The 23162-nt window shown below is 32.2% G+C and overlaps 1 protein-coding gene across 6 annotated transcripts in view; it reads left to right on the top strand.

Moving 5' to 3' along the window:
• LOC101890862 (protein grainyhead) overlaps positions 1 to 23162 on the top strand; it is a 330664-nt gene that overhangs the window by 271399 nt on the left and 36103 nt on the right. For 5 of the 6 annotated variants that reach the window (XM_011298246.3, XM_011298281.3, XM_011298190.3 and 2 more), the window contains exons 4-9: positions 9035 to 9166; positions 10184 to 10642; positions 10984 to 11213; positions 13996 to 14158; positions 18978 to 19089; positions 22323 to 22417. In XM_011298246.3, the coding sequence (XP_011296548.1) occupies positions 9035 to 9166; positions 10184 to 10642; positions 10984 to 11213; positions 13996 to 14158; positions 18978 to 19089; positions 22323 to 22417 (1191 nt within the window). The remainder of the gene's footprint in view (positions 1 to 9034; positions 9167 to 10183; positions 10643 to 10983; positions 11214 to 13995; positions 14159 to 18977; positions 19090 to 22322; positions 22418 to 23162) is intronic. The other variant, XM_011298332.3, reaches the window with a different exon arrangement.

Genomic DNA, 23162 nt, shown 5'->3' with positions numbered 1-23162 from the left:
CTCCACTCTGCTGCAAAACATGTGATCTTTTATTTCATACCTATGATGCGATCGTTGCCTACTCCTTCTCTACTCTACACACAATAACAGTGCTGATATTCACACTTCAACATCTCTACACAACGAAGACTACTTGGCTGGCTGCCTGAATGTGATAATGTAGATGGTGGTGGGTTTTTTGTTATTGTGTTGTTGTTGTTGTTCGATCAATAGAGGCTCAGAGTATACGAGTTGGTAGATAGGTTGGTTGGTTGGTTGCTTGCCGATTAGTTTGGTAGCTGCTAGCCGCTGTGAGACTAACAGTCGCAGCCAACAACTCTTTACATACCTTTAGTCGTCTTTATAACGTGGTCTTGACAAGGTCGTTCGGCTAAACGCATATTATTTATTTAACGAAAATAAAGCAAATCGTACAAAAATTGTCACAACAAGTTAACGTATTTTTGTTGAAGAAAATAACAAAAAGAGCGGGAACGATCTTTGTTTTTTTGGAATAAAGAACAACAACAATTAATAAATAAAACTATTACAAAACAGTGGATTTTTCAATCAAACTAAAATAAACCAAAGATTTTTTGAAAAAAAAAAAAACATAATTTAAAAAATACAACCAAAAACATAACCTCAAAGAAAACCAAAAAAATATTCAAACAAGTGCAAAAATTATTTTTTAAAAAATATTTTTTTAAAACAAAAATTATAAAAAAGAGGTATAAAAATTTTAAAAATAAAAATAATAATGAAAAGTGGGCTAAATGTTAAAGAAAAAATTAATCGCAGATTTTTAAAATATTTAAATTAATGTTTACTGTTTGAAAAAAAAAAAAAATCCCATCAAACAAGCCATATGGCTTTAATGCCATACCATGTCATGTTGTGTTGTTGGAGATGTTGGAGAGTACCCAACCGTTTACATTTGTGTGTGTGGGAGTAGTGGTGGTGCATTAGCACATTCAACCAGCTGTAGCAGTGTAACACCCTCGCAACAAGTTTGTGTCTTAAGTCTTTTGTTTGGATTACAACACCCCAACCAACCAATGAAATCAAAAAGGGAATTTCTTGAAGCTTAGAAAATATTGACAGCATCTAAAAAATCTAAATGAAAAATTTAAAAACTTATTAAAAATTCACATTATTAATTAATTTGCCAATAATTTCTAATTAATTATTTTCGCTCCTTTTTTTCCGAATTTGAATATGCATTAATTTTAGTATTTTGTGTGTTTTCCTTATTCTCCATTTGTTTATGACATATCTCAGAGTTCTGTGGTTTTTTCACTCAAAATTCTATAGTTTCATTTCCTGTTAAATTAATTATCGCAAAAAAAAACGTTTCAAAGCTCTCGAAAGATTCTTAAACCACCAACAACAATAGCAATTCATTTGCAGCATTGTTGGTGGCTGGCCATTCGGTGATTTTGTATTTTTTTTATTTTCGTTGTTCGTTTTATTTGTCACAATCATTAAAAAATTTATTATTGTTATAAACATTATTATTGATTTTTGCTTGTCTTCGTCGTTGTTGTAGCTGTTGTTTTTCTTCTGCTTCTTCTTTATCATCTTTTATATAAAAAAATGACACTTAGATACCATATTTATTAAACCGTATTCTTAGGCGTCATTTTCGGTTCGGTGCTTGGACATTTAAGTTAAGTCAGTGTGTTATTGTTTTTTTGTTTAACTTCAAGGTCTTTTTGGTACAAAGAGGAAAAACAAAAATCATTTGGTGTTTTAGTATTGGATACCAATGAGAATTGAGGGAGACGGAGGATGGATGGAGACAAAAAATTAGTCTCACAGTGTCTTGCTAATGATGTTAAAGCTGGAGTTGTCAACAGCCGTACAATAACAACAGTGGCTCCAAAACATGTTTCATCGCGATATATTCAACAACAAAAAAAGTGAAATAATGCAAATTAAAACGCATATATTTTAAATATTGACTTGATACAAAAGATAATCAAAACAACAGCAACAACAACAACGAATACGAAGAGCTCATAATAAAAAATGACTTAAGCATCAAAACTTTAATTCGATTTCGGTTTCAATTTCCATGTTTCGAACAACAACAATAAATTATCTAATTCTCGTAGTGTGTGTGTGTGTGTGTTTATGTTAATATAATTTCGCTTTTTTGTGTTATTTTGAATCTTAAATAGCCAAAAAAAAACGAAGAAGACACCAACAAAAAAAAAAAAAACAGCCTATAGGCCTTGTTGAATTAACGTCACAAAAATTTCAATTTTAAGCCAATTCGATTTTCTACTGGCCTTAATATAATCATGTTATCTTTGCTTGATGCTGTTTGTTTTTGTTGCTGTTACAAACACAAAATATATGTTACTAAGTTAGTAAGGTTGGGGAAGTAGTGTAAGCTGTTTGGTGTTGTTGTTGTTGAAGTTTTGGACCCTTTAGGAAAATGCTGTTGTATTGGTTTTTTTATCACATCAAAATTTAACTGGTTTGGTTTTTTTTTTTTTTTTTTTTTTTTGGTTTCTTAAAAGCCTATTTTGAAATCTTCAAACAGTTTTGGTTCAAGTGTTATCATCGGCCAAGTGGATTTTGGGTTTTTTTCCTCAATGATTTCGGTTTCAGATGATTTGAATTTTCTTCATTAGAAATGAACAGGTGTCAGACAGCAAAATATTTATGTTTATTTTTTGTTTTTATTTTTTAGTTTTTTTTTTCTAATTAAAATAAAGCTTATCTGATTAAAACATTAGGGTTGGGAAATCAAAGCCTTTAGGCATAGGTTTTTTTGGAAAAGGTTTTTATTGAATTTTAAATCAAATATTTTACATTTAAAATAGGTTTGTTTTAAAAATATACCAGTAATACATTTTGAAATAATTTTCTGTTATAAATAAGTCAAAAAAAAAATTAAAAGTGTTTTATTGAATTTAAATCACATATTTTTAATTTGAAATAGGTTTTACTAGTAATCGTTATGAAATGGATAAATTTTGAATTATTTTTTTGTTTTAAATAAGTCATTGATGGAGATGATCCAAAAATAGCATGGAATTTTCCTACTCCAGGCAGGGATTGTAAAAATATTAGATTTGAAAGAGAAAACAATTCTGGGTCTTTAGTGAAGCAGAAAAATAATAAATGGTCTCAAAGAAAAAAATTATTAGTAGAAATTCTGCCTCAGAAAATAGAGAAAAAATTGGTCAGCTGAAAGTGGAATTTTTTAAAAAAAAGGCTTTCACAGAATTGAATATACATTTCCGAAAAAATCTTAAAAAAATGCTACGAGGAAGAAAAAATCTCAAAAAAATATATGTTTTTTTTTCTCATTTTTTTTCGCGAGATTTCAAGCATTTCAGCGGAAGGATAAAACAATTTTTTTTGTTTTTTTGTTATATCCGACATTAGCATATTGTTATCAATCATAAAATAAGTACTAGGTATTTTGGTCCATTCCCGGCGAAGCGTTTGCTTGAAGTGATCGACACTTTGGTATTTTTTAGTGCGAACCTTGCTTTCCAAAATACTCCAGACACAATAGTAAATGCTTTTGTACGCTTGTAAACAATATAATGACCTGTCACAGGAATAATTTTAACAGCTGTCGGACGAGTGGTTTAGAAATGACAGCAAGCTGAATTTGGTTGCAGTTTTTTCATCTCACCCTGTACATTCAACATTTTTCAAAGACGTTCTCTTTAGTTGGAATTTTGTCATGTTTTTTACAATTTTTGCGATCTAGAAAGAATAGGTTTTCTAATTCTATTGGATATAGAGAAATTCAGTCTCATATCCATTTTTTCTAATTTTAATTCTTGGTATAGAAATTCTGTCTTATGTCTCCAACAAAGAATATCATTTAATAAATAATTAATTTTTTATTTTTTTATTTATTTTTTAATTATTTATTTATTTATTTTTTTATTTTTATTATTTTTTTGTATGGAAACTATTCCAATGTTATTGCTTATTATCATAAAAATTTGAAAAACATTTTCAAAATTTATTAAAATTTTTTATTTATTTGATTTCATTGCTTTCAGAAAAGTTCAGATTTAATACAAAAGTTTAAGCATTCCATTAAAAAAAATCAAAATATCCCTTGACATTGCATTACTCATATGAGTTACTTAATATACATCATTTTTGAGGGCCATGGAAATTCCCTCCATGTTGTTTCTTTTTTATATTTTATTTTTCTACCAATTCCTTTCCATTTCAACATAAAAAATATACTTAATATAATTTTTTTTTTTTAAATATTATTTTTGTCTTGACTTTTATCTTCAGGCTTATCATTGCCTTAAATAACTTATAAGTATTACTTATAGTTTTTACATTTACAAAAAAATCGCAACAGCAAAAACAACAGTAAAACTTATTATTTAATTGCAATTTTATGACATCCTTATGATATTTTAATGCTAAAAACAGACCAAAAGTGACAGAGACAGACAGCCATACACCTTAATAAGCAAAGAGCCTACCTGTCTGTCGGTCTGATTTGCTTCATGTCGTCTTTCACCTTTTTATTTGCATTGTGTGTAAAAATATTTGCGAAAAAAAAAGCAAAACAACAAAAATAAGATGTTGACAGAAAACCAATCTTTTAATATATTTGCGTGGCTCTGTTGTTGTTGTTTTTCTTATACAACAACTATCTTTAGCCGATACTACGTCATTTGACGTAAATGTAGGATGGAATTTACTTCCTGTTTGCAATTCTAGTCACAAATTAAAAGCGGAAAAAAAAACTCACACACAACAAAACTGGACAATAAGTCTGGCAAACTGAAATGACAAGTTAATGTTAAAAAAGGCTAGGGAGAATCTGAGGAGATTTTTTTGGTATTCGACTTTATCTTAATAATCAATTATTTCGGATTTTTTTTAGGAACATTTTTTGCCGAATTTTATTTTAAATTTAAGGACATATTTTTCGGTTAAAAATTGTAATTTCTCCATAAAATTGGGGAAAATTTGGCAAAATTAAATGACAAGTTAATGACAAAGAGGCTAGGGAGAATCTGAGGAAATTTGTTCATGGGTATGTTAGGATTATTCGTCCTTTATAATCAATTTTTTTGGATTTTTTTTTAAAAAATCTTTAAATAAGTTTTATTAAAAAATCAAAGTCATAATTTTTCGGTATAAAATTTTAATTTTTCCATAAAGTTCTTGGGGACAATTTGTCAAAATGAAATGACAAGTTAATGATAAAAAGGCTAGGGAGAATCTGAGGATTTTTTTCGTGGATATGTTATCCAACTTTGTTTTAATAGTCAATTATTTCGAAGATTTTTTTACGAAAATTTTTATCTAAATTTCATTTCAAATTCAAGGACATATAATTTTTTTTATTTCTCCATAAAGTTCTTGGGGGAAATTTTGCGTTTCATCAACTAATTAAGAATTGTGTGTTAATTCTATTTTTATGGTAATTCCTATGGCCATACATCAGATTAAATACGAAACAATCAATGGCCATAAAATTACGCCCACTGTTAAGGCAAACCCAAAAGCCAATAAGCAATGCCATTAAAATGAAGAGCTATGAATTGCTTTTTGTTTTGTGACATTTCGAAAACACAGTGAGCAACAGATTTTTGTTTTAATCTTACTTAAATCAAATAACATTTTGATATTTGAAACAAAAGCATTTGCCTTAAAACGCCTCGCTCCCCCTCCTATCTTTTCCCTTTTTAGTAAGTTCTAATAAAATATATATTAACTTAGTCATGGCAAATAATAAATTCGATGATATAAGAAATATATGACATTTTTTTTGTGTGCATTGTTTCATATTTGCCCAAAAACAAAAATTTGAATAAATGAATTATTGTCGATGAAGGGGACTTTTTTTCTTAATAAAAAATTTGCATTTGAATTGAGTTTTAATTAAGAAAATTTATTTAATTTTTATTTGAATTTTATATTATATCATGTTCATGTGCAGATAATTAAAGGAAAATAATGATCAATTTTTAAGTAACTGGTTTGAAAAAATAAAATGAATTTTGAAATGAGATATAGACGATACTGCTATAGGAAAAATAATATATTTATGGATTCTATAGACATTTTCAATAAATATTCTGTCACACAAATGTTTGATTTTAAGAAAAAAAATTTGAGGATTTGAAAGTTATTCATAAACGTGGACTGCTGTTCATTTAGTACAAATTTAAACCCAATTGCCAAAATCCAAAGACGAATATCCTATCTACTTTAGAACCATGGAAATATACATACAAAATTATTCAAAGCCCTCTTCTTTAGTTGAAACCTTGTCATATCTTTTTCATAATTTTTGTGATCTTGAAAAAATAGGGTGGACCTGACGTTCATTTTTTACAGAATTAAACTTAATTGCCAAAATCCAAATTGAATTAAAAAAATAATTTCTGTTGAATTTTAAGGGTATAAATTGTTTTCTTAAATAATTTAAAAAATGTACATAATTCTGTTAAATAATCCAGAATTGAAATTTTTTGAAAATATAAATAATTATATATAAAAAAAATATTATTTTATAAAAAAGAGGTAATAGAAAATACCTAAATTAGTCTCAAAACTATGTAATTTCATAAAAATTATTGAAAATTCAGAATGCGATTTCATATTCTGAAATCGATGATGCTAAACCAGCGATTTATAATATTTTTTATGAAAAAAGACCTATTGGAAAGGTAGCCAAATATGATATTCAATTATTATCTTAATCACAATCTTTGCTATTCTATATTTTTTTTTTAAATTTCTGAGAAGAAAAGAGTCATATCTCGGGTAACTTTGAACTTTGAGTGTATTGTTACTAAGTCAAATTTCACAATTTGTTGCATCGTAATTTCTGAGAACCCATTCAAAAAAACTTAAAAAAAAAATAATATTTATTTTTATTCAAACGTTTAAGAAATTTGAGACGTAAACAACGGTTTTGAATACTTGCGCGACATATGCACAATTGTGTGTAAAATATCGAGCATCGACATAGCCAGGATTGGAGCCCGGATCCTGTCCAAATTTTTTTTTAGATATTTGTAGAGAATTTTGCTTGAAAATCGTAATTTTTCGGCCGTTGGGTACACCTCACCTCACCAAAAGGGTTCGTTATGTTTTTCAGACTACATCAAAGCTCTCGAACTTTAATTTTTATTTCAACGTTCAAATGCAACACTGTTTTGTAGGAAAAAATGTTTTAGGTCATGTTTTCTATTCTCGCTGACCGATTCAGAAATATTCCCAATTTTCAGAAGAGCGGAAATGATCTTGGATATATCGCAAAAAGAAAACACTTCACTTTTTCAAATTCTAGGTGTATGGGAGATTTGTTATTCTTCGATAATATGATCGAGGGTAAAATATTTGAATTGTGTATATATTTTGAGCGATTTTTCTAAAAATAGGATTTGATTTTTTTATAAAAAAGTGTTTCTTAAAAAATTCAATATTTAAAACTAACTCCAAAATTCTTGGTGGGCCTCAATATTATTGGATTTTTTTATTATGAACCTAGGAAGTAGTGGTTTTGTTATTTTGTTCTAGAGGTCACTTTAAATATTTGGCTTTATTTTGTTTTATTTTATTTTATTTATTTATTTATTTATTTTTGTTTATTTTTTTATTTATTTTTTTTGTTAAAATTCAATTTCAAATTCCACGTACGCCCTGCCATATTGACACTGAAGGTTTTTTTACCCAAAAACTACCATTCAACTCCCCATTCTTTTGATTATTTTGACAGGTTATATTTACTTCCCTGCCATGTTGATAGATCTTCAAGAAACCACTAGACCCGACAAGACAATAACATTGATCCAAAGCCTATAATTTGTTTTGAGAGCTGATAAGTACAAGCATAACCAATTATAATTAGCTACCGATTTGTTGGCCAAAAGCTGACTTTGAAACCATCACAATTTTCTAAGCCACACATCAATCACCCAGATATGGTGTCAAAACTTATACATAGTCTCGGTTATTGGGAAGGTTGTGCTGCTGCTCATTCGAAAAAAACTGCGACATCAACATAAATTCGTGGTTTGTGACAATGTCACCTTCAGCTTGTAATAAATTAATCATTTATGGGATTTAAATAGTTTATGTAATTCAAAACTTTCTTCATTTAAGCCATGGTTTTTTGTGAGTGGTTTATAAATGCAACTCCCTTTTGGCCAGCCTAAAACATAAAATTAACTAATTTATTTTAATTAAACGCTTTTAATAAAGTTTGGAATTTTTTTTTTTCTTACATTTATCTTCGTTTGCCTGGTATTAGTATTACAAGTTATAACTAATTCCAAATCCAGAGAAATTTATGATAGGTGGGGCCTTAGTTTCAACATCGAGCTGGTGTATTTGATTTGTTTTCACTTCAGCGAGAAGATGATTCAAAACAAACGAAATCTTTTTGGCTGTTGGGCTTTGAAGGTTTCCATGTGACGCATGTGGAGATGATGCTGCTGATGATTTCAGTTGGCGTTTGACATGCGTTTTGTTTGATATTTATTTGTTTTTTTTTTTTTTCTGTGATGCTCAATAAAAGTTAAGTAATCATCTGCTGACGATGATGTTGCAGATGACCAATAATGGCTTTAGTTTTCGTTGTCTAGTATTTGAAGATTTATATGCTAATTTTTTTCTGAATTGAATGTTGAATTTAATTTATGTTGGCTTTTAAAATGAATTTTATTGTTATTTTTTTATGACGTTTTTATTTTGAAATGGATTTCATAGAAAATGTATAGGCAGGAGGGTATCGGAAAAAAATTGTTTAGTTTAGAAAACAAATAAAACAACACCAACGCGGCATATTTCCCATAAAAAAGCTTACCAAAAATGGTAAATAGCATTCAAACCAATACAAATATAAAAAATAGTACCAAAGAACCACACAACCACTGAGCCAACAACTCGGTATCGGATTTTATGATTTTTCTCCACTCCAGAATCCACGTTTTATTCTCCAAAGTTTAGCCCACTTTTTGTTATTTGCCAAAAATTTTGTTTCGAATTTTTATTTCTATAAAAAAAAATTACATTACTTGCCCCCCCTCAACAGGTCATTGTATTGCAACAATCACCATCGCCCACACACATACAAATTAAAGAGCCGCCACCCAGTCCTGGAAGTCCCACAAATCAAACAGAAGCCATGTACGCTGCCGGCGGCGGCACTCAAATTTATCTACAGGTGAGTTATAGCCAACAAAAAGCACAATGAACCCCAATATCCATCAACCCCCCCCCCCCCCCCCCCCCCCCCTCCTTTCCCACCATTTGCTAATTCACAAAACTTGGAAGTGTTCTTTAAAAAAAAGAAAGAAAGAAAAAAAAAACAAAAACTGGTCATCATATGACAAATTCATCAATGATGCTGCTGGCTGACGATGCTGATCTGGTCTCATGGTGGTCTATATTTTTCGTGTTTTGTTCTTTTTGTTGTTATGTTTTCACTTTCATGACAGTTGGTGTCAAATATATTGCCTTTTGCGGTAGGCCACTTTTTCCCCGTCTGCTTTGCTTTTGTTCTGGCTACTGTTTTTTTTTTTTTTTTTTTCGTTATTATCATCAATCGTGAGATTATGAGTAGCAAGGTGTTGGGGAACAGGTTGATGGAACCGTTAACAAAACAGCAACAGCTGTTGTTGGTGATGATGATCATGCCGCTGCTGATGGGAAGAACAACATTGGCATTGGTACAAAAAAGGCTGCTAACAAAAATCAACAAATGATTTAGCGCCAGTAGTTACTAAACCGGAATCTCCTCTCCAAAAAGTATATAAAAGAGTCCGACAAGCATCGGGCAAAAAAAAGAACACGTTCCTCACACACGCCACAGATCAGCCAAACAAACAAACAGCCAGCCAGCCAACCAGGCAACCAGGCAACATCATTGAGCGTTTATTTCCAACAAAAAAAAAAAGAACATGCACACCTCCACAAAGCTAAATGCCTTAACGATGGGCTTAAAAACCCGAAACCAAAAACCAACCGGACCACATTCCCTTTCCTTGCCTATTCAAACAAAAAACAAAAAAAGAACACAAAAATGTTGGGACACATGTGCAAAGTTGTTATTTCATTCTTCTCAGCATTCTAGAGCTTTAATAAGCTTATCGGCAACACCCCCACAAACAATGTGATTTATTGTTGTTTTTTTTTTTTTTGCTTCTCTCCCTCTCTTTTCTATGTAAACTCAAAAAAAAAGGGTCCCCATCAAAATTCAGCCGTTGGTCCCGGTGGCAATGTCAACACACAAACCCCCAGTCCGGGCCCGTATATAGGAGCCGATGGCTATGGCATGTATGCCACCAGCCGTCTGACCACAGCTCCCACCACCACATTTTTGTCGGAACCCTATTACAGGGAATATTTCACCACCACCACCACAACCGATGGCCAAGGTTATGCACCCACACGCACCATTTATGGCGACAGTGAGGGACCCCAGCCGGGCACCACATACGAGGGACGTTTTACCACAACAACCACCACAAATAATGGTATACCGCCACCGCACTCCACACCAAATGTTTTGAAAAATGGTGGCACACCAATCTATGCCAAGGCGGTAACTGCAGCTGGACTAACAGTGGATTTGCCGAGTCCGGATTCGGGTATTGGAGCGGATGCCATAACGCCGCGCGATCAAAACAATATACAACAGGTAAGTTTTGAAAATACTATAATTAAAAAAATAATAATAACTAAAACATTAATCTTAAAAAATATAATATTTGTTTAGCTTTGTAATTTGGATCCTTCGAAAAAAGGATTCCAGGTCTTGTGTTTTTGTTTCAGCTTTTTTTTGTTGTAATTTATGTTTGTAGAAAAACAAAACTGGTCCCAAACAAAACTTCGCCAAGCGTGTAGCGTCCTGTATTGTATTTGTTTTTTTAGTTTAACCTTTTGAATTAAAATAACCATAAATATATTTTTTATTAAAAATTTGTTTTATTTTTATGAGAAATTTTACATTTTCATGTTTTGTCCTTTTCTCTCTTACAGTCCTTCGATTACACAGAACTTTGCCAGCCCGGCTCATTGCTGGACAATAATGGTGGCATACCAGTTTCCGTCAATAGCATACCACGCGGTGCTGTCAGCGTTCATGGCGGCCAAAATAGTCCGACCACATCGCTGGGCGGCACCAGCGCCAATGGCAGTGCCACCCGTTCCCGTCCATGGCATGATTTTGGCCGTCAAAATGATGCTGATAAAATACAAATACCAAAAATGTGAGTAATTTTTAGATTTTGAAATTTCAAAAAAATCAAGAAAAATAAATAATTAAAGAAATTATAAATTAAAAAATAAGTTCAGAAATAGAAGAGAAAGTATGGATAAGAGGGTACTACATGGAAATCTTGGGAAAAAATTGATAATGAAAATTTTATGTACTGGGGAAAAACATCTTGAAATTACCAATACCCAATAAAAGTCTTGACTAACAGAATATAAGATTTGTCTGGGTATATAAGTAGGCAATATTGAAAAAATCCAAAAGGGGATAAATAAATTAATAATTAAATATAATATAAAAAATAAATTAGGAAATAGAAAAGAAAGTATAGCTAAAAGTGTATTAAAAGGAACTCTTGAAAACATATGATAACAAAAAATACATGTATCCTTATCAGATCTAGGATATATATCCGTAAAATACATGATATTGATACATGTATTCTTTTCCTTTTCATATTTTTTGAAAATTTTTGAATTTATATTTTTTAGAGAATACGTATTTAGAATCGTTTGCGTTCGAAAGTCTAAAAAAGTAGATTTCCTCAATATTTTTAATTTATAATTCTGATAATTTTTTTTAAGTTTCCAAGAAATGTTTTTAATCTATTATTTCGTTCAACCCTTTATATTTTCCTTTGAAACGAAACTTATGTAAAAAGCTAGTCTCATATGGAATAGCTTCAAAACTTTTCTTGTATTCCGCATCCAAATGTTTCTACAAAAATTTTAAGATTTGTTTTAGCGCCATTTTGTTCTCTCATTATTCGAAGAAAAATATTGAAAATCCTATTAACTATTATTTTTTCAATAAATAAATATTGAACCGAATTCCGACCTTCCGGTACAAAAATGTGGAATAGGATTTTTCAAGGAAAATCGCATTCACAAGCGATAATTTTCAATAGAGGATCGTATCGTCTTGGGAAAAAATCTTGAAATTAACAAATTAACCCAAAATAAATATTTGAATAACCAAAAATAAGACTTGCCTGCAAAAATGAAATAAAATCAGATAATGTTGAGCTTTTCATAGATTTTCAAAAAAAAAAAAAAATGGAAAAAATTGCATTACTTTCTTTGAAAATTAGGAAGGGCTTAGGAAAATCTTTAAGAGAAGACTATGAGACATTTTATTCGTATCCCGATTATTTTTCTTTCTTGATTTCTATCCCGCCGAGAATTTTTTTCCAGCTTCAGATTTAAGTAAACGCATTGGGAGAAGAAATTAAAAAAAAAATATTTTTTTAAACTTAACTTTCACATTTTTGTGGGATAAATGTCTTTTTAAATTCAACTCATTGCAAAGTAATGTAGAAATGCATACTTTTGCATTACCAGCCGGCTGAAAAGTAATGGGTTTGGGCTTGAAAAATGGAAAGGTATAAATTTGGATTATAAAAGTATTCAGCAGAAATGTTGGTACTCACAAGTTATTATTTCATGCATTACAAGGTAATGACCACTCATTATCTTATGCATTTAAGAGATGTTCATATGTAATAGTATACTAATCAATGGACACTTTTATCATCCAAACACTCTTAATATGATTTTTGGTCACCGATCACCTCGTCTCTTATCTTTTAAATGTTGCCGAAAATTTGCCCATATCTATCCCTCATTCAAGTGCATACTCTGTAAGTGGTTTAGTATGGACTTTTTGTGTGTTCAATTATTTTTACACATAAACACTTACCTGGAAGCCATGTTGACCCCATGTTAAGTAATAGGCTAGTAGTCCAATTGGTAAACAATTCCGACCACTAACTGCTTACGATACCCATTATATGGTAATGATATTTTAGGCTCATTATGGTCTTCCATGCCTTTCTGGGAAGGGAATACTAGTGGAAATAGAAAAAACACGAGAAGATCGAATTGACGAGCTACTAATATTTAGTGATTCTCTAAAAAAACTCTACCGAAATATTTAAATAAAAAATAAAGATTTTTTTTCGAAATCTTCAATATTTTCCCAAATCATGGATTTTTCTTTTAAGTAGAAAAAAGGTTTATTTTTTATTTACTGTTGATGAAACATGGTTTATGAAAATTTTTAAGAAATAAAAATGAAAATTTTTACTGTCGTAAAATTCTATAGTTCTTCTTTATCCAATATATTTTTACCTACATCTCTTAGAAAATAAATTTTGCAGAGAATTTTTCAAAAGCAAAATTTTGATGGGATATATTTTCTATTACATGGAAGGAAGTTATTAAATTTTCTCATATTTTTTTTTTTTTTTTTTTTTTTTTTGAGCCAATGATCCAACGCTTTTATCTCGAAACTAGATCAAATAGGAAACATCCAATCAAAAATGTCGAAAGAATTCACCGAAAATCTTAGATACACCTAAGTCGCCAAATTCTCTAAATGCAGTATGGGACACATAAGCAGAATACCAAACTTGTATGGTTATCACAAATTTGGAAAAATCGAAGTTTCTCGTCATAATATTTTTGAGAAAATATAAAAACCTGCTACGAGAAATATGAGACTCAAAATTTGTTCTTAACTCTTAATTTTCCCTAACCGTTTTAATTCAAATTTTTTGAGGAAATATAAGAACCTGCTACTAGGAATATGAGACAAAATGTGTTCTTAACTCTTAATTTTCCCTAACCATTTTAATCCAAATTTTTCTCATTTTCCTACTGCCATTTTTACTAATTATGAACTATTTTTATTTGAAAATGTTATCTTAATGGAGAGAATTTGTGAGTGGATATTTAATAATTTCTATTTTTTTTTTTTATTTTATTATTTTTCCCCAGTTTCTCAAATGTTGGCTTCAGATATCACCTGGAATCGCCAATCTCATCATCACAACGACGAGAAGATGATCGCATTACATACATCAATAAAGGACAATTCTATGGCATAACATTGGAATATATACCCGATCCGGATAAGCCATTGAAAAATACAACAGCCAAGGTAAGTCAAAGAATTTAAAGAAGAAATTTCAACCTTCAATGCAATCGAAAATAAGTCTATTAAAAGAAAGTAAATCTAGGGAAACAAAAAGAGAGCTATGAAGTTGATAAATCATCAAACAAGGATATAGGTTTGCCAAAGGAAGATATGCAAATTTCAAATTTTAATGTTTGTTTCCTTTAAGTCTAAATTTTGATATATGTATGAAGGCCCGAAAAAAGGAGTAGGGGGTACGCACATTCATCCAACCATCCAGGCCAGACAATTTCTTAAACAAACATTGCCGGTCGGTCTGATCATGTGCCTGTGCGTTTTCTCTCCGTGTGTGTGTGAAAAGAAAGAGTTATATAAACAAACGTTTTGGTGATTTGTCATGTTCTGCATGATTTAAGATTTTAGCACTTCCTGGCCGGGCCATGGTTATGAGCAGCAACCCCCTTTTTTCTCTCAGTCTTCTGTGTCTTTCTTTAAGTACAGTTGTTAGGCCTGGCGGGCCTTTTCTTAGATGATCACTCACTCACTCACTCGTCAATGTCATTTCAAATCAGTGTTTTGTTGGCCGATTGTTTCCCAATGATAGGCCGAACTGCCGCTGCTGCTGATGATGATGAGTTGATAGATGATGAATGATAAATGATTTGTATGAATGATTTATTTCCATGGGTCCTTGTTATTCCTTTGTTAGACAATTTGCGCAGTCTCTCATCATCGTCTTTATGCCATGGAAATTTAAGTTCAAGTGTAAATTTATTTAGGGTTAAGTGCAGAAATATTTTGAATTCCATTTTTTTTCATTTCTTGAGAAAAAGAAACATTATCAATCAAAGAAAGACGAAGAAGATAAGAAATCAAACCGGATATGCAAATTTGTTGCTCTGACAAAACACTTGAAAAGGATATTTTATTTCAAATTAAATGAAAATGTTTCAAATTTCAATGGTTTCTCCTCAACGGATTTGTTGTTATGTTTCTTCTTTTTTGCTTTCAATTTGATGTTATAATTTGTCGCCTAAGCTAAAGCTGTAACTTTCCTTTATCGTAAAATGAGATTTTCACCATTTTTTTTTTTGCAAAGAAAAACAAAGATTTCACTCGTTTTAAATTGAGGCTGCTGCGTGTACGCTTAATATGAAATGCGTGGTTGTGTTTTTTTTTCTTTCAATGTCTCTTGGCAAAAGGCCTTGAGGCCTGTCCACATTGGAAATTAGAAAATATAAAACATTTTTTTTTTTATTTTGAGTTTGGTCTCTCTCTTCTCCCCAGGCCCACAATTCAGACATTTAACTGTATTAATTTTATGATATCAATTTATTTTGTTTGTAATGACTGGCTACATGGAAAATGCTACCGATCCGCTGGAGATGGTTTCAGTCGTTTCTTGTATCGCATTTTTTGTTTTTTTGCCATTTCCAATAACTGCTTGAACTGCCGTTTGACTTTAAAGCATGATGGCGTTGATGATGCTGAACCAGCCGCTCTGCATCATGGCATATCTGTGTTCAGTTGCTCAAAAGATAAGATGCAGTTTTTAAAATGCATTTAAAATTATTTGCATAAAATTCCAATAAATTAAGCCAAAGGCTCAAGTAACAAACAAACAAAAAAAAAAAAAAAAAAAAAAAAAAAAAAAAAAAACACGAGGAGCAGTAGCAGCCCCAGTCGTAGTCACAGAAGCAGCAGCAGTCTCATAATCTTACCTTTGGGTATTTCTTACAATAAGACGAAATCAAATGTCTTTCAGCATAAAGTGTCAGCATTAATTTATGTTTGTTTAACTATTAAGCCCTTTTTTCCCCGGTAGGAGCAGCATCATCCCCCCAGCAACGACATCAGTAGCATGCCAGCCAAAAAGGATTGAATGCAAATTTTTTTATTTCATTGAAAATTATTTATGATCCACGCACAAACACACAGGGCCAAGATATCATTTACCTACACGCATATCAAAATCAGTTCTCTCCCTCTCTCACCTTTTTAACTAAGCATGGCAAATCTCTGAGATTGTCTGTTGGGAGGAAGAATGGCATACAAATGTACTTAAAGGATGCATCGCCACGATAGGGTGTTAACGAAGGAGAAGCAAAAGAAGGGGTTGATTTGAATCACAGTTTTTTTGCAGATGCTCATCTCCACATATCTCATCTTCTTTCTATTGTTTTAGTAGTTTATCTCTTCGTAATCGCTATTTTTGTTTCTTGGCAGGGAGAAAAAAAGAAATTATGTAAATTTTTATTATTTTCAAGAAAATACCATAATTTGTTTTAGTATTCATTTCCAACAAGAAAATTTCCATATTTTTTCATTTTCTTAAGCATTTTGACTTTTGTTTGTATTGCAGTTGTTAATGGCGTGATGGGATATTGAAATTTCCAAAAAAGGTTGATAATAATTTCATGTGTCTGCTTTCGTGGAACAAATTTCCAATTTTCGTATAGATTTTCTTGGAATTTTTTTTTTAAATGAAATATTAAGATTTCAAATCATTAAATATGTTAATAAAGGGAAAAGATTTGAAATTTCTCCTCATAAATAAATTTTTTGGGCTGGGCTATCATATACAATATCAAGTTTTCAATTCAAAACTTCATTGGGCCCAACTAAATTATTCCAATTTTCCTATATTTGAAAATTCCTAGAAAATACTATCTGACAAAAAATATCGAATTTTCGCGGTTAAAAGAACTTGAAATATTCTGTATAGTTGTAAATATTGAAGATAGTAAAACCCAATACTTATTGGTTCTCAAGACTAAGTTTTTAGAAAATATTTTTTTGGAGCCATTTCTACTATAATGTCGATATCTTCCAAAATGTTTTTTGGTACATTCATGATCAGCTTAAAATTCTGTACGATTCTAGCCTAGCTTCATAGCCTATAGAAATAACGAGAGAGCTCGCATTATTAAGATATAGCTTTGAGAATTTGCATAGGCATTGATATTATTCGTAGAGTGCTTGTTATTGATATATCGGTTCATATTTAGGTGTAGCCTCTAAAAAAGGTATCTCCGGACTTTCAGTATTTTGGACGTTTCGGTACTTTGGAAGTTTCAAAATATCCGAATTCGGACGGTTTCACTATGTGCGTTGATACTATTCGTAGAGTGCTTGATATTGATATATCGGTTCATATTTAGGTGTAGCCTCTAAAAAAGGTATCTCCGGACTTTCAGTATTTTGGACGATTCGGTACTTTGGAAGTTCCAAAATATCCAAATTCGGACGGTTTCAGTATGTGGGATTTATGTCGAAACGTAGGCAATTTTTGCGGGGCAAGTTTCAATTCACTTAGTAACCAAGTCGTTAAATTGCAGCTAATTCTGATGTAGAAGCTGAGATAAAAAAACTGCAACAAAGTCAAAGGCCATTATTTTTACATATTTTTTTTTTTTAAATTTTTAAATCGGAAATAGCATCAATTTTTAGAATAAGTTATGATTTGTTCCAATTGATCACCTTTGGCTCGAATTATGGCCTTCAAACGGCCAATGAAACCGTCACACGCTGCCCAAATGTTGCTCTCGGGTATTTTGGCCCATTCCCGGCGAAGCGCTTGTTTGAGGTGATCGATGCTTTGGTATTTTTTACTTCCAACTTTGCTTTAAAAAATACTCCAGACACAATAGTCCAACGGGAGTGGTATCCGGAGGTTTTGGTGGTCATTGTGCGCTGAAAATGAAGCGAGGAACCTCAATTTGTAACCATTCTTGGGGCTGAGTGCGATGGTGCTGAGTCCTGTTGGAATGACCAAGGTCTGCGCCCAAAATGTTTGCGTGCCCAAGGCTTTAATACAGAATATTTTCCTCCAGAATATTTTCACGATAACATTTGGCATTTATTTTTATGCCACGGTCGATTAATACGAGTGGAGGGCGATCTACGGCTGTTATGGCGGCCCACACCATCACCATGGCCGGCGCTTGAGTTCTGGTGGCCAACCGAAGATGCACATTTTGCAGCTGACCTCTTTGGCAAGTAGAGACGATCATTTTGTTTGTTACAAACTGCTGGACAACGAATGTTTTCTCATCGGAGACGGAGAAAACCAAATTCGCCAGGTCACCACTTTCGCTCAAGCGAAGCAACTCTTTAGCTCTTTTGAGTCTATTTTCTTTCTGTTGCGGTGTAAGTTCTTGCACTTTTTGGAATTTCAATGGCTTTACCCCGAGCTCAATTTTCAATATTCCGAATGGAATATTGCGATATGTTCAGCTCACCAGCCATTTTCGGTCACTGCTACTCGGGTTTCGATAAAATCGCTTCTTTACTTTTCGAAAAATTTCTGCTGATGTTGCTGATATTTTCTTCCGTCCACTTCCTTGACGTCGGTCTACGCTACCAGTATCACGGTGACGAGCGATGGTACGAGACACAAAAAATTTATTCACATTTAAATGCTGGAATGCTCTAACGATAGCCACTTGTGGTTTTCCAGCCAAATATAAAGAAATCACACTACCACGCTTGAATTCCATCACGAATATATTTTTTTTTCTGGAAAAAATCTCACCAAAATGAAATGACAGCAGCCTGAAGTTGGTTGCATTTTTCCATCTCACCCTGTATGTTATGAATTCAAATGACACATGAGTCTTGAATTAATACGCAACACCTCTCTATATTGGCCTGCATTGAAGACTTTCTTAAACATTTTTTCTAAACAATTTAAAAAAAAAAATTTCATTATTTTTTTTATATATTATTAAAAACTCTATTTATATACAACTTTCCCAAAAAACAAAATTTAAAATAAATTACTAATATTAACTTATTTATTTTTCTTTGTCTTCCCTCCAATTTCCGCACCCCCCGCCAACAGAGTGTCATTATGTTAATGTTCCGTGAAGAAAAATCCCCTGAAGATGAAATCAAAGCCTGGCAATTTTGGCACAGTCGACAGCATTCGGTGAAACAGAGAATTTTGGATGCAGGTAAGTTACAGAGCTTGGCGTAGCATAGCATAGATAGCTGCATAACAGCGCGACATAAGCGCGACACATAAAGAAAAATTACAAAATCAAAAGCAAAGGGAAAACGACGACGAGAGTCAAAAGGTTATAATAAACAAATTATGGACAATCAATCCAAGCCAGAGAGGTTTTTTTTTAACTCCCACGTGTGAATTACGGCAAACACATTGGTCATGGTATTGGGTCACACACTTTGGAGGTTTGATAAAGTTGTATATTAAACATGTTAATGTTTTTGTTTTTTTTTTTTGGCTGTCTGTCTGATTTAAATTTTTTCTAGATATTGTCTAGATGTGCTGTCTTGACTTGGCTTAAATTGTAATTTGAGACAATGTTGCTTCATTTGTTTTGTTGCGTAGTCGATGTGTGTCGTTGTGTGTGTAATGTTGTTGTTTGTCCCTGGATTCTGTCCCTCACTCTGGGAAATAAAATCTTTATTTCTACAACAAGTGTCATATTGAATATTGTCGTCTTTGTTGTTGTTTTGTAATTTTTTTTTCTTCGTTTTCTTTTTGAAAAACCAATGATGCTTATCAATTGGCAGCATGTATGCCCATGTGTATGAACAGCTTCGGTGATTATGTTTGCCTCCATGCCTGAGTGGTGGTGGCTGACTGTCGTCGTAGCCGTCGTTGTTGTCGTCTGGGTGTTTGGTTATTGAAGATCATTGTAAGTTTTGTAATTTTATTGAATACGCATCGAATGAATTTGTTGCGGGCAATGGCCATCGGGCCATTATAACAAAGATTTCATGGCTGATAAAAAAATTAAAGGCCTTAACTTGATACAAAACCACACATACACACACAGAAACGCACGTACGCACACAGCCACACATACATGTTGGCAACATCATTGCATTGAGGCTATGGCATTTTTGCATCACAAAGGGGAGTACAATTCATTGGCAATCACCTGCAATCGCACAGCTCTTTCGTTTGGCAAATTGGAAAAAATCATACAGAAAAAAAGAAGGAGTTTTGGTATGGCCTTAGCACAATATGCAGCAAAGAGTAATCAGTAGGGAAGGCAATTGGGAGATATTTAAGAAAAAAATAGGGGTTCGGGTTTCCTTATATGACATGAAGTTTTCTCTACAACTACCTGATGTTCCATATTTTTTATAGGAAAATCTGGGATTCTAAAGAAGAATTCTATAAATTTTGAATTTACATTTCTCTTTTTTGCTTAAAAATTTAGAGCAATAAAAATAAATATATATATGTCCTTACCGATCCAGTTTTCACAACAACGCCATCTAGGTTTCATTTTATATTTACATAAAAAATCAAATCAAGTTTTTTTTATATGAAAATCTGGGACTCAATTTATGTTCTCTTAATACATGAAATATATAATTTCAGAAAGGAATACATTTTCAAATGAAAATTTTATAAACATAGAATTCACATTTCGCCCCTTTTACCCACTTTCACCATTAACAATGTAATGGGCAAAACTATTATGACATTTTTGTACTTCCTGATCATTTTTTTTTCACAACAACGCCACCCATGGCTCATTTTATCTCCCCATTTCATATTTACATGGAATTTGAATTCAGATCCAGTTTTTTACTAAAAAATCTGAGACTCTATTGATTATTTTTAAAAATGTAAAAGAATAACCCTTTAAGAGAAAAAAATCAAATAAAACAAGTAAGTAGCAACTTCGGCCGGGCCGAACTTTGAAGCCCATCCACCAAATGGAATGAATTTTAATATTTTCAAAAAAAAATCCGTTAACAATTCTGTTAAAATTTGAAGAATGCTTAATATAGGGAATAACCTTATATTTGGGTCCTTACCAATCATGGGGGGCTATGCGAAGGTGTGAACCTGCATAGATAATTTTCTGTCACATTTTGTAGTACTCGTTGCGAAGTGCAAATAGGAAATTTGAAACAATTCCGGTGAATAATGTAGCTAAAATCATCAAAATCCCGAATATAGGGAGGTAACAATATAGGGGGTGCTATGCGAAGGTGTGGACCTGCATAGACAATTTTCTGTCGCAGGTTATAGTACTCGTTACGAATTACAAATACGAAATTTGAATCTATTCCGGTGAATAATGTAGCTAAAATCAATATACACATATACAGAATAATATAGGGAGGTGAAGTTATATGGAGGATATACGAAGACCCGGACCTGCATAGGCAATTTTCTGTCACAGGCTGTAGTATCCATTACGAAATTTAAATACCAAATTTTAAACAATTCCGGTGAATAATGTCGCTAAAATCATCAAAATACCGAGAATCGGAAGGTACCATTATATGGGGGCTATACTAAAACGTGGACCTGCACAGGAACTTCAAATACCTAATTTGAAACAATTCCGGTGAATAAGGTCGCTAAAATTATTAAAAAACCGAATATAGGGAGGTATAGTTATATGGGGGCTATACCTAAACGTGGACCTATTTTAATACCAAAAGTCCTGCAGACCAAACACACATTTGAGTAAAATTTTATAAACCTACTGTAATTCGTTCGGAAGCTAGAGTGATTTCCACAGACGGACAAAATCGACATAAAATGTTATGCTGATCAGGAATAATGTATGGTCCAAAATGTATATTTCGAGTTGTTACAAACGGAATCATAAACCTAATGTACCCTCCATACTATGTGAGGAGGGTATACAAATTGTATAAGCCCTTTTACTAGTTTCACCATTGAAATATTTTTGTATTGATTGTTCTTTCACAACAACGCCATCTATGAGTCAAATTTATTATTTTGAAAGAATAAGATATTTTGCAAACCATATTTTCATGGTGTTCGAATTCAATCCCTGATTACATGAAATTTTCGAAATACTCTGACTTTTATTTTCAATTTCCAAATGTCCATTCATTTTGGACTCTTCCGAAACCCCCTTTTTATTGGAGTATTAATTTTTTTCTAAATCGACATCCCTATATGACCACAAGCCAACACTTGTGCCATGTCGCCATCGTCGTCTTTGTACCTCAGAAAGAAAGATTTTTACATTGTGATAAGTAATTGCTAATATGTTTTAAGCATAAATTTATTTATTTGTATATAGTTGTAAAAGAACATGGTCATCCTAAGCATGTGTGTGTGCATGCATGCCGAAGATGACAAATGAGCCAATCATAAACATTCTTTTTTTTAATCAGTTTTTCTGTAAAAATATATTTTTCGCATCTCTTTTTCCCATAGATACCAAGAATTCAGTGGGTTTGGCCGGTTGTATTGAAGAAGTCTCCCACAATGCCATAGCAGTCTATTGGAATCCTTTGGAAAGTTCCGCCAAGGTAAGTTTGGACATATTTTTAAATTTTTTTATTTTCTTTTTGCCAATAAAACAAAATGATAACAAAGTCTGAGCCTGAAAAATCCACAAAATCTCCCAGCCAACTTTAAGTTATTGAATAATTTCCTTTATGTTGTAATTTAGTTTAACATATTTCCACTGTATTACGTGGCCATTTCACACAAGCTAAATGTTACATCCTCTGGCAAACGGAGATTTCATGGCTGCTTAACCATTCATTGTTCGTTCAAGCAACGTTCACAAAGGAAGCATGGCAAAACCGAACTCCAACAACACCAACAACGACACAAAACACATAATGTTAATGAAAACACATAAATATCAGCAAGCGATTAAAGCTAATCAAGCTTAATTGCAAAAAAGCATTCAGTAGCTGCTAAACACAAAAAAAATATAAAGGGAGCTAAGTTTAGCCAATGAACAGCATAAGGTGTTGTCGGGGAGTCTCTGCTTCCTTTGCCACTCACCGCCAACTGATTGTCTCTATGAGCTTTAAGTTTTTAGCGTGCATAACTTATGAAAAATATCTCAATTTCCGTTGATGAAAATTACATGACTATCTGTAGCAGCCGCCCAGACCATCTAGAGGCAGGCCGGCCAGCCATCCAGCTAGCCAAGAAAATAAGTGCCTACTGCCATTAACTGGAAAATTGTATTCATATGGAAATCCTTCTTTGTCTCTCCTTTTTTTGTTGCCTCAGGTTGTGTTCCACAATCTTAAAGGT

This window comes from Musca domestica, unplaced genomic scaffold (genome assembly GCF_030504385.1).
Source record: "Musca domestica strain aabys unplaced genomic scaffold, Musca_domestica.polishedcontigs.V.1.1 8, whole genome shotgun sequence".
In the NCBI taxonomy this organism is placed as follows: Eukaryota; Metazoa; Arthropoda; class Insecta; order Diptera; family Muscidae; genus Musca; species Musca domestica.
Note: the sequence above shows the minus strand (reverse complement) of the source record. Positions and strands in the feature narration are given on the sequence as shown.